The sequence below is a fragment of the Vipera ursinii genome (assembly GCF_947247035.1).
Source record: "Vipera ursinii genome assembly, chromosome: Z".
Classification (NCBI taxonomy): Eukaryota; Metazoa; Chordata; class Lepidosauria; order Squamata; family Viperidae; genus Vipera; species Vipera ursinii.
The window spans coordinates 26,577,398-26,590,021 of NC_139517.1; the positions used below are offsets into that span (position 1 = coordinate 26,577,398).

The 12,624-nt window shown below is 41.9% G+C and overlaps 1 protein-coding gene across 1 annotated transcript in view; it reads left to right on the forward strand.

Annotated features, from left to right (window-relative positions):
* Nucleotides 1-7,821: 7,821 nt before the first annotated feature.
* Nucleotides 7,822-12,624, forward strand: part of LOC310649258 (long-chain fatty acid transport protein 2-like) — a gene marked incomplete at its 5' end in the record, with an annotated part of 41,088 nt that continues 36,285 nt past the window's right edge. Inside the window, 2 exons of the mRNA XM_083377562.1 lie at nt 7,822-8,299; nt 11,011-11,220. Of these exons, the coding sequence (XP_083233688.1) occupies nt 7,822-8,299; nt 11,011-11,220 (688 nt within the window). The remainder of the gene's footprint in view (nt 8,300-11,010; nt 11,221-12,624) is intronic.

The following is a 12,624-nucleotide window of genomic DNA, read 5'->3' on the forward strand; positions in this document are numbered from 1 at the left end:
CCCTCCCCTCTTAGATCAGACTATGACAACCGCAATTTGTCTTGACAGCTGTCAATACTTATCAGTCAACTCACATACAACTGCAGTGATAATAATAAAAATAATAATAAATTCACTGTGGCTACAATGAGATTAAACAACGTCTAATGAACAGGCTTACATTGCAGTAATGGCAGTTTCATAATGCACAAGTTTCTGTAGTTAGTGGTAACAAGTTTTTACAACACTATACAACACTTTATTTTACAATGTAATCTGTGAGGTACACAGGAGGCTTGTGTGGTCTAGAGGAACATCTTGAAGTTCCCATCACTTTGTGGTCTACCAGCTTACCCAGTGGGTAGACCCATGTCCCTTTGTGCTCCTGTGTCAAGGGGAATCAAAATGCTTTGGCTGGCCTCACCAGATTGGCCCACCCCAGAGTCAGTCTATTTGGCAGAGTAGGCACAGCAGTTGCTGAAGTTCGGCTGGCTGGCTTTGTCAGGGTTTCCATGTTGCACTCCCATGCTACCCGGTTCTTCCTCAGATTCCATCTCTGCTGAGAAGGAAAAACCCTGGTGGTCCAAGTGAGGGCTGGCTTGGCCGCAAGCTTGAGGCCCTTTGGAGGGACCTATGATGCAGTCCTCACTTAGTGGCCATTCTGGAAACTTTATCCTGCGTTGATCAATGTGTCTTCTGACAATTCGCCCTCCCTCCAACCCCATTTCATAAGATAGGGGTCTGGATGCCTTGGTTAATTGAACAGGAACCCATAAATTCCCTTGACCATAGTTCCTGGCCCAAACCCAATCACCCATGTGTAGCTCCCTCGGAGGCTTTGGTCGAAAGGCTTCTGCTGCCACTCTGGATGCAACCTGTCCAATTTAGTAATCAAATGCCTCCCCCAATGTAGTTCTGCAGGACTTTTACCTGTGGCCGTGCAGGGTGTAGAATACTGGCAGAGTAAAAACTCTGCCAATGTGTGATGCCAGTCACCTGTGACAATGCACTTGAATGCCTCCTTCATTGTCCTCACCATGCATTCAGCTTGACCATTAAAAGATGGATGAAAGGGTGCAGACGTTGCATGTCTGATGAGATTAGCTCTAAGGAAAGCCTGAAATTCAGCAGCAGTGAATTGGGCCCCATTGTCAGAAACTAAGACATCAGGCAACCCATGTGTTGTAAAGAGTTTTCTTAGCACCTGGATGGTCCTAGCAGTAGCCATGTTAGGAACTAGAATTACTTCCAGCCATTTTGAGTGGCTCTCCACTACTATCAGGAAGAGCTGCCCTTGAAAAGGCCCAGCGTAGTCTATGTGAATCCTTGACCAGGGAGTATGCGTTTACTTCCACCTGTGAACTGGGGCCTGTGGCATTTCAGGCCTAGATTGCTGGCATGTATAACAACCATGGACGTGACTCTCAATGGCCTTATCAAGGCCAGGCCACCAAAGGTAGCTTCTAGCTAAAGCTTTCATTCTGACAATGCCTGGATGGCCTTCACGTAATGACTGTAAAACCCTGTCTCTTAGGGAAGTGGGAATTATGACTCTGTCCCCCCATAAAATGCACCCTTTATGTGCAGACAACTCATGTGTCCTGGCAAAAAAACTTTGAAATTCAGAGCCTGGACTTTTTTCCAACCAGCCTGTGTACACCCATGACAACACTCTACTAAGTATTTCATCTGTGGCAGTTTCAGCAGCAATGTCCCCTGCATGGAGGGGAAACTCAGGTATGTGCTGTATGGACAGTATTCTAGCAGCAGGAGCTGGAGCTGGATCCATTAGTGGCAGTGGTAGTCTGCTGAGGCCATCAGCGTGGCCCATTTCGTTCCCTGGTTTGTGAATTAGTTTAAAATTGTACGCAGACAGAAAAATAGACCATCTCAACATTCTTGGAGATAGCATGTGGGGGTTTGTTTGTCTGTTGTGAATAGTCCCAACAGAGGTTTGTGGTCAGTGTAGACAATGAAATCCCTGCCATATAAGTAACCATGAATTTTTTTAATTCCAGCAACTATGGCTAGGGCCTCTTTGTCAATCTGTGCATAGTTGCGCTCAGCAGAGGACAAGGTCCTTGAGTAAAATGCAATAGGAACCTGTTTCCCATTTTTCTGTATGTGGCTTAAGACTGCCCCCACCCCATAGGGAGATGCATCACATGGAAGACATACAGGTTTAGACTCTATGTAATGAGTTACAGTGGATTTTTCAGACAGTAGTGCTTTCAAGTCCTGGAAACTTTTTCCATGTAAATTAGTCCATTTCCAAGGAGCTTTTTTTGTCAAATAGCCTGTGTAGGGGCTCTGCTATTGCTGCCTTATGCGGTAGGAATGTATGATAAAAATTTAGGAGACCCAAAAATGCTTGAAGCTCTTCTTTTGATTTGGGCCTAGGAGCCATCTTAATGGCCTTCACTTTAGAATCAGTGGGGTGAATGCCGTTAGCATCAATTCGGAACCCCAAGAATTCTGTTGATGAAACCCCAATACTACACTTGTTCTTTTTAAATTTGAGGCCTGCTTCGTGAAGCCTCTGCAAAACAGCCCTGAGCCTTCTGGCCAACACTTCTGGGGATTCCCCTGCAATAAGAACATCATCAAAATAAGGGCAGATGCCCTGGATGCCCTTAAGTATACATTCCATAATCCCTTGGAAAATACCCAGTGCAACACTGACTCCAAATTTTGAACGCCCCTCTGTGAGTCACAATTGTTTGAGTCACAGCTGTGGCCTCATCAACCGGCAATTGCTGATAGGCCTGTGCTAAATCAAGTTTAGTAAAAATGGTTCCCCCTTGCAAGGAGGCTAAAATATGGTTGACCACTGGAACCAGGTAAGTGTGTTGCTTGAGGGCCCTATTTAATGTGCATTTATAGTCAGCACAAATGTGAACTTCCCCGTTGGCCTTCAGTGGGGTGACAATAGGAGTTTACCACTGCCCCCCATCAACAGGCTGTAACATGCCCTGTTCTACAAGCTTATCGATTTTGGAATTAATTTTGTGTTTTAAGGCAAAGGGGACACTGTGAGGTTTAACCCTAATTGGAACAATGTTAGGATCTAACTTAAAAGAAATAGGCGGGCCTATGTATGTCCCTAGGTTTGAATCAAAAACATCCGCGTATTCTTCGCACACTGACATGAGGTCTGCAGTTTGTGTCCAGTTTATGCCAGTAATCTTATCTTTACTCAGCACAAAAGGGAAATTAAGTATTCTATGAGTGTCCTTGTCCTTTCCTATTGCTATGATGTGAAGCTATGACTGGAAAGGTAATTTGTAAACATCCAAGCCACTTGACCGCCATTCTTTTCCTGCAGTTGAGGGTGTCTGAAAGCAGAATGGTAGGATAACAATACAGCAGCAGAAATGGGGAGACCATGTAGTAGGCTGCATCATGAGTTTCCACAGTTGGGAAAAGACTGCACACAAGCTCTACAAAATCACTGCAGTGCAGAGGAATCCTCTACCCTCTTCTGGGATTAAATAAAGCACATCAGAACAGAACAGAGGATGACAAGACTCAGTTGTCAAAACTGTATGACATAATGTGATTGCACAGACTAGAGCTGATTCAAAACCAGTGGAAGCCATTGTATGTTTTGCTTCATGAAACTGAATAGCAGAAGCCAATATTAATGAGCTGTAGAGGAATTTAAAGGGAAGGGCTGAGCCAAAAGAAGTTTCAGCAGGTACAAGGATGTTACAAGACATGATGACATGGAATTTGGTGCATGGATTTAGAAATATAAATTAGGGCAAAAATTGGAGAAATTAGAGTATATGTATAAGCAGTATATTGAAAAACAATATATTTGAGAAGATTAAGACCATTAGAATGAATGTAGATAGAAGAGGGGTTATAATGAGCCGTGCCAACTTTTGTTTGTAAAGAGGAACTTGGATGATGACCCACTGCTTTGTACAGTGCAGCACAAGCCATGGAAAAGCAAAACAGTTACTTGATAAATATGGACAGGACAAAATAAGAAAAATATTATTTTGAATTATTATAAAATAATATGGAAATGATGAATTATGTTGTTACTAATGACTACAGACATTGACATTCTATGGTTTTATGATCTTATAATACCATTGGTCTTAATGAACTTTTAAGGCTGCATAACTCAGTTTATCTCCCTTTTCCATTACTTAATAACAATAGTGGCCTACGTTATGTTCTTGGTTCAGTTAGGGATTGACGAAGCAGAGTGGTGAAACAGCAAACATGTTTATTGAGTAACAACAGAAGCAACCCTAACAGCTGCTTCACAGATATATGTACGGATCTCCTGTAGGCAGCAACGAATAGATTTAAAGTAACAGTTCATGCACAAAACACAGTTAACATTTCTTGGATACACCACAATGAGGAACAGCTGTCCCTGAAATGGCCCAGCAAAATCAATGTGGATTCTTGACCACAGTGTGTATGTATCTTCCTATCAGTGGACAGGGGCTTGCGGCATCTCAGGTCTGGATTGCTGGCAAGTGTAGATATTGGGCCTCAATATCTTTATCTAGCCCCGGTGCTAAGGATTGTTGTGGTACCAAAGAGTTGCACAGACAAGAAAGGGTACTGAGAGCAGTAAGAGTCACACAGTAACCACAAGAGTACACTGAGTTGTGAAAGCAAAAAGTACTTTACTTTTGAGGTGGTGTAAAGAACAAAAAATGCACGGTCAAAAATAAACAGTCCAGGTCATACACAATAGTAACAGTCCAAGGAGTAATCCAAAATACAAAGTCTTCTTACCGGTCCAGAGGTCAATACACAGTTGTACAGGTTTATCACAGTAGCAAACCAACAGTACAGCAAAACAGAGCAAAAACAGTAATAGTAGAGAGCAGTGAATTCAGAGAGAGAGAGAAGCTACATTCCTAGCTCCCTCTTATGGCCATGAGAACACTTACAGACCCATTGGCCAATTAACATCTTAAAGTCACAACATCATGGTTAATATATTTTCAACCCAACGTTGTAGGCTATCACCATATGCCTAACACCCGGCCACCAAAGGTAGCTCTTGCGAGTGTTTTCATCCAGACTATTCCCGGATGTCCCTCGTGCAGAAATTCTAAAACCCTGGGCTTCAAGGCCTGGTTTGCCACATGCCTGGCATGTTGCTGCTTGGAATCGGCACTCCAAGCATCTATGGCAGCCTTCGCACCCCATACATTATGGGAAGGAAACTGCCTTGTCAACTGGCTTCTGTCCCTTCTCTTGTTGCTTCTGAAGCTGATTGACCTCAAAGTCCAAGTCGGAGTTTTCCGTTCGCTCAGCGTCCTCATGGTGGATGGTTTCTGGGCTAGGCATGTTCTTGGAGGGCTGCAACGCTTTAACAGCCCCTCCAGCGGCTTCAGTGGCCATCACCTCCTTCAAGGCATCTTGTAATGAGAGGGTCTCCTTAGCGAACAACTTCTGCTGGAGCTCTTGGTTTTTCAGTCTGCAGACTAAATGGTCCCTCAGTTTTTCCTCTAAGTCTGTAAAGTTGCACAGCCAAGATGCCTGTCAAAGGGTGGCTATGAACTCTGTTACAGACTTCCCAGGCTGCTGCTCCTGCTGCTAAAATGCATGCCTCCATGCTATGATGGATAGTGTCGGCTTGAAGTGGTCCCTGAGCTTCTTTTTGTGATCTGCATAGGTGACTGACTGGAGCAGAGCAGGGGCAACCAGTTTCTTGGCTATGTTGAAGGTAGCCGGGCCACACACGCACAGAAATGTCATGGCCTTCAATCCATCTTTGCTAACCTGGTTAGTGTGGAGGTAATTCTTGATGCGAGAGATGTAAGAACTCCACCTCTCAGGGTGCACCACGTCGAATTCCTCCAATTTGCTGACCTTTGCCATGGTGAGTTGTTTCTTGCTCGCAATGCCTTGTGCTGCTGGCATCTGTGCTGGCCCTAGGATGGATCCTTAGGGTGTGGTGGTCTCCAGCATGGCTTGCTGGCAGACCGAGGAGGAGAACATAGTTCCTGCCAGGCTCTGGTGCTGGCCTCACCCCCTAGTGACTTCAGGCTCTCTCAGTTAAGCAGCACATCCCACCTTTATCGCCACTGTTAAGTTCTTGGTTTGGTTAGGCATTGACGAGGCAGAGCGGTGAAACAGCTAACATGTTTATTGAGTATCAACAGAAGCAACCCTAAGGCTGCTTCACAGCTATATATATGGATCACCTCTAGGCAGCAACCAATAGATTTAAAGTTACAGTTTGTGCGCAAAACACAGTCCTTGGAGACAGGCAGGCTGGGTTTCAAGCAATGCAGCCGTTAAGCAATCATTCAACTGATTAGAGCAGTTGATGTATCATAGGTCATTAAACTTGGGTAATTTTTACAGGCATTTCAGATGTTTTTGAGCCACAATTTCCATTATTCTTCCATAGCATTGGCTGGAATCTGTGCAGATTGGAATCTGAAGCTATCCAGAAAACCATTAGTTTCACACCTCATCTAAGTTATATGATCAACTCCACTTGAACATTTTATCACTTGTCTTTCAGGACCAAACTTCACAGATCTCTCTCTCTGTCTCTCTGTCTCTGACTCAGTCTGTCTCTCTCTTTCTCTCTCTCTCCCTCTCTCCCTCCCTCTCTTCCCTTAAAAAATAGCCTTTTTACACAGTTGATTTGTGATTTTTAAGATTATTGCTTTTCTAAACAAAAGAACTTAAAATTTTGTTAAAATCCGAATGAGTAAGTAGAGATTGAATCCTATGGTTTTAAGTATAATACATATAAATATTAATATAATATATAAATTCTTCTGTTCAGTCATGTCCAATTCTCAGAGGCTGCTTAAGCAAATCTCTGCAGTTTTCTTGGGAAGGTTTTTTGGAGTTGGTTTGCTGTTGCCAGGTTCTTAGGGCTGAGAAAATAATTGGTCCAAGGTGATTCAGTTGGCTTTGTGCTTAGGACAGGACCAGAACCTAACAATTTCTCAGTTTCTAGCTTGGTGCCTTAACCACTATACTAAACTGGCTCTTGTATAATATGTAATATAGGACTGAAATCATCCCTAACCACTAGGCATGCTGGCAGGGACTAATAGGTGGTAGAATCCAACAATATTTGAAAACATAAAGGTTCCCCACTTCTATCTTTCAGGAGTCTTGCTTTATCATTAAACTCAATATTGTGGCCTCCAAATGTGTTGGGTCAATTCTCAGAATCCCTGTCAATGATGTTGGGAATTCTGAATGTTGAAGCCCATAATGTTAGTGACCACCAGATGGCAGAGAACTGCCATTTTATAAAGTGACCCACTCTAGATAGCAGCATGAAAAAGGAGCTGATGATTGCAGAATCCTTTGACACACTAGTTCATGCAATGTGCCTTTCCTTCATTTGTATTGCAGATGATTCTGTCTGTCTTTCCTTTCTTGATTAAATTGTGTCATAAATGTTTGTTCTGCAAAGGCCAGTGACCTTCCATATTGTTGATTTTCATTTAGCATCAACTGTGCCAACAACTTTTTTTCCACAGGACTTTGAGATATAAATTGTGGGCAAGGACAGAATTAGGCAGCACTGTGTATAAGTACATCTCTGCTGAACATCAAGCACCTATTGATGAGGAAGTTGAGCAACAGATGAGGAAGGTAAGGAACAAACGGCATGTTGGGATTATAGAGCTATACTATGTGATTCAAAGTTTATTGGCTGGGAGACAAAGGTTCCTTCATTTAAGCCTGGAGGGACAGGGTGGAGTGTGAGAATTACATCTTTTGATTATTCATGATTTCTCTTCTTTTTGCCTTGCACAAAACAGGGCTTGGATAGAGCCTGCAACATATTTGATTCTGATTCCAAGATACCAAGACTAAATTCCTACCATGCTGGATCTATACACAGCTGTGTTTGGGCTTTTGATTCTTCTGCCCCTGCTGGGCAAATTTTTCTTCCCCTATTTTTGGTTAGATCTGAAATACATTATTGCCTGCCTACACATGGGATATCAATGCCACAATTACATGCAGCGCAATGCCCCCTTCACTATATTAGAAGTATTTTTGGCCAGAGTTAAGAAATATTCAGACAAACCCTTGATTATATTTGAAGATGAGTTTTATTCCTACCGAGACATTGATAGACAGAGCAACCAGATAGCCAGAGTACTGAAGGACTATGTGGGGCTGAAAGAAGACGAAACCATGGCTATTTTCTTCAAAAACATCCCTGCCTATCTCTCAGTTTTGATTGGATTATCAAAGATTGGCTGTCCCATGGCATGTGTCAACTACAATTTACGACTCAAATCTCTGATACACGTGCTGAAATCTTGCAAGGCTAAAATTCTTCTAACAACTCCAGGTGAGAGAATCATGTAGGAAATTCTTCCATAGAAAATAGTAATATGTTGTAACTATTGGTCACTTCTCTTATTTTTGAATTGCATCCAAAGATATTTTTTTAACCCAGGGGGATGGGCAAAGTGTTACCACAATTTCTGATTTTGCATTAGTAAAATAAGTTTGACATATGCAAAATGATTTCTTTTATATCAGTATTAGGTCAGCATTGGATGAGTTGTGAATTTATGTAGTAGCGAAACACTTCTTGGTTTAATAAAAGTCCACATTTACAATTATCTATTAAAAATCTCCCAATAATTCAACTAACTGTAAATGTGTTTGAATGAATGAAACTCTTTCTCCTTTATTCTTTTTGTCTTGTCCAGCACTATGACATCAATTGTCTTCTGAGATCAGGAGGGTAAGACCATAAGAACTGCAATGGGCCATGTAGAGTAGCATTTTGTTTCTGTAGTATAAAATAGGTAGTATCCAGAAGCTAAGATTATTCACTTGTCCCATCAGATCTGGAAGAAGGAGCTTATGATGGGTCCTGTATAAACAGAATTTCCATCTGATGGCACCCAGACTCTGGAACATTATTCCCCAGTAAGGTTAGATTGGTCCTAACTTTTTTGAACTTTAGGAAGTCCCAGGAGACATGTCTATACCATTAGTTGTATGGATCCCATGTTTTATGAGCTCTAAGCTGGCACTTTCTTGCACTTTAACATCTTTAATCAGTTTCTGAATGTCTGCTGTTTTAACTTGTAAGTCTCATAAGTGAGACAGGCAGCTATATAAATTTAAATAAGTGAGTGGATCAGTCCATTCTTGTGTCTTTTGGACACTAGTATTTAGACAGAATCATCATTGGGGCAGTATTTTGAGGTAGAAGTCTAGGGTCTTTATTGCATTTTGAAGCAAGGTAATAATTTCCATTGCTATCTAATGAATATCCTAGTTCTGGGCCTCTTTGATAAATCTGGATAATCCATAACCATGTAATTATACCACAGTATTCAGATTCATATTGCTTGCAGGCTCCCTATAGATGTTGAAATGAGCATTGCTGATCACATACACACACACACACACACACAGAGAGAGAGAGAGAGAGAGAGAGAGAGAGAGAGAGAGAGAGAGAGAGAGAGAGAGAGAGAGAGAGAGAGATCTGTGTATGTGTGTGTATGCATGTGAGAGAGATCTTCCATTAATTTATATAACCCTTTTACATTGTTTTAATGCATTTATTAATCTTATTATGTATAGATATAATTCATACAATCATATACCTAATAAGTTTATACTTAATAAATGTATACTTTGGAGCTGTGAATAATGAAGCAAGGAAGGTTGTGGTTGTGACTGGAAGCAATCTGATAAGTGAAAGTTCATTAGCAATTGGGCCCTATCCAGCAAAGGAGTCAGTTTCTACCTCCACTGCATTTCCACAATGTCTTCCGATACAGCTGGGTTGAGAAATGAAATATTGATCTCATTCTGGTCCTAGAAGAGAACTGGTGATTTTCTGAATGACGAACTATGATAATTTTGCAGGATACTTGGAGATTCTCACATTAGACTTACTTGGGATATTCCTGCATGAATTCCTGATATTCCTACAGGGGTTTCATCCTACCTTTGTTCTCATTTTTTTCTTTTATGATTTGAAAGAAGTATAATTTAGTGATGTTTTGGGGCTTCCTAGTAATAATATTCAGCACCATTTTTCTGAACAACTGCTTGAGGTGGGATTTGAGGATAATGTTTTATAGAAAAATTTGGCAGGTATTCAGGAGATATCATTAGAAGACATCACTACTGTTCCATTCCTTGGATCTTTAGTCTGATTCTAAAGTCTATTTTATCGTGTATAATCCCATTACTGTTTGGACCCATGAAATATTTTGCAAAACGTATTCAATCCCATTGTTAATGAGGGTGGGGTTATTTTTGTTCACAAAATAAATTAATATTCCAGACTGGCTTCTTTACCCACTCCTTTTCCTTGCTTTCTGGTTTGCTTGTTAGTGCTAGCAGACAGATTTATGTATACATTTCTGATCCTGTTTCCTATAATAAAATAATCGGGGGAAAAATGGACTACTATATCAGTGATGGTGAAACGTTTAGAGACTGAGTGCCCAAACCGCAACCCAAAACCCACTTATTTATCACAAAGTGCCAGGACCGCATCAGCATTGTGGTGCCCTCAGGGAGGGCAGGGAGGTGCCTCTGAGTGCTGCCTCTGGCATGCAAAACCTGGGGGCACAAAAATGGGCCACCGTGCTGCAAGGCGCAAAAACGCAATGCAAAAACAGTCCATCAATCAACAATAGTTGGTGACCTCTGCTCTACCACCTCTGTCGAGTTTGCTAGTTGGCCATTTTGACTCCTTTGTGCTGGGCGGGGCTCTTGCTCTGGGCAGTGGTGGTGGCTTGATGGACCTGCTGCTGGCGGCAGTGGTGTGCATGCCAACAGAGAGGGCTTTGAGTGCCACCTCTGACACGCATGCCATAGGTTCGCCACCACTGGACTATATTATACATTTTTGCCTAGGAGTGCTTAGTGTTTCTAAGAAAACAAAGTTAGAGTTCTGCTCTTTACATTGTCTTTGGAAAAACTCTGCCATGCTTTTCCTCCGTTTTGCTACTTATGAAAGAGGCTCAGAAAAAAGAAAGATTTCCAAAATTAAGGCAGTAAATATTTTTTCTTTCCTTTTTAAAGATTTTAAAGATGCCATTGAAGATGTCCTGCCTACTTTAAATGATGAAGGGATACGTGTTTTCTATCTGAGTGATGATTCTCCAACTGAAGGTGTAGAGGCACTGCTCAAACGGATCAAATTAAGCTCTGCTGAATCAGTGCCCTTTTCCTTCAGAGCCCATGTAACCCCTAAATCTACATGCCTATATATTTTCACCTCTGGAACCACAGGTGAGCAGCATGAAAGGTGGAGTGGTTGCTGGGAGACCTAGAAGGATAGAATATGCTGTTGGCTGGAAAGATTCTCTATTGACTTCTGCTTGTATCATTGCATGATTTTTATGACATGCATAGCCTAGAGCAGGGGTGTCAAACTGCCAGACCACGGGCCGTTTGCATCATATGGAGGCTGCACCCATCCCAGCTTCAGCAACACAAAAAAAGTCATGAAATGTCACAAAATGTCATGTGACATGGTGAGTTTGACACCCGTGGCCTAGAGGCTAGATCAGGGTTAGGTAACAAGTGACAAGGTTAGGTTAACAAGTCATTTTCCTTGGTATCTGAAGGCTTCCTGGCCATCAGACACCATCATTATGACCTGTCCACCTGACATCATAATCATCATGTCATGTCAGCTGATGATGCTGTTGTCAAATGGAAATTGGCAAAGCTTTAGTTCAGGCATGTTAAACTTGCGATGTCATGTGACGTGACATGACGTATCGGGCTGTTTTGCCATTGCTGGCAATGGGGTGGGTATGGTTTCCACGTGATGTGTCTGGCCCGTGGGCTCACAGTTTGACACCCTTACTTTAGTTCATTATTTATTATTTATTTAGCGTATGGCTGGTCACACACAGAATTAAAAGCACTTCATATTTACAAGTTAGAACAGTTAAAACAATTCTTTTTTAAAAAAAGAAGCAATTATAAAACCTAAGAGGAAAGCAGAAATAACATTTCAGAGTTTAATGTCGAGTTTGGAGATCCAGTCAGTAGCTACCGTTGTTACACAGAGGAAGTCCTTAAAATCTCCTGGGTATCTTCTATTAGTGCATTCCCTCACTATATGTTGGATAGTCTGTCGGGGAGCCCCGCAATCACATTGTGCTGAAGGTGTCTTTCCCCATTTATACAGAGAATCAGCACACACCCCATGAGTCATTCTAATTCTATTGTATGTCACCCATATGTGTCGGGGTAGATTAAATCCTGGAGGTATACATATTAGGATTAATATGCTCAGAAATATCTTGGGAGGTATAGCTACTCCATGCTTCCATCCACTTTTGTATAGTGCTCCGATGTTCGGCCAGCAGCTTAAGTGCTGTGAGGAGTGGTGGATTTCTTGACTTTAATCGACATCTTAAGAGATCAGAGGTATAGGTATGAATGGGTAGAGAGGAGTTTAGCAGGATCTTACTATACTCCCGAATGAGAGCTTCTTGTCGTCGTAAGTGCGGGGGAAGTATGTGGCTAAGAACTGGTAGCCAGTGAATAGGTGTAGATTTTATGCACCCAGTAATTAATCTCATTGTATGGTTGAGTTGAACATCAACAAGTCTTGTATGTGAGCTGTTTATCCATACAGGTGCGCAGTATTCCGCTACAGAGTAGCAAAGCCCAAGGGCT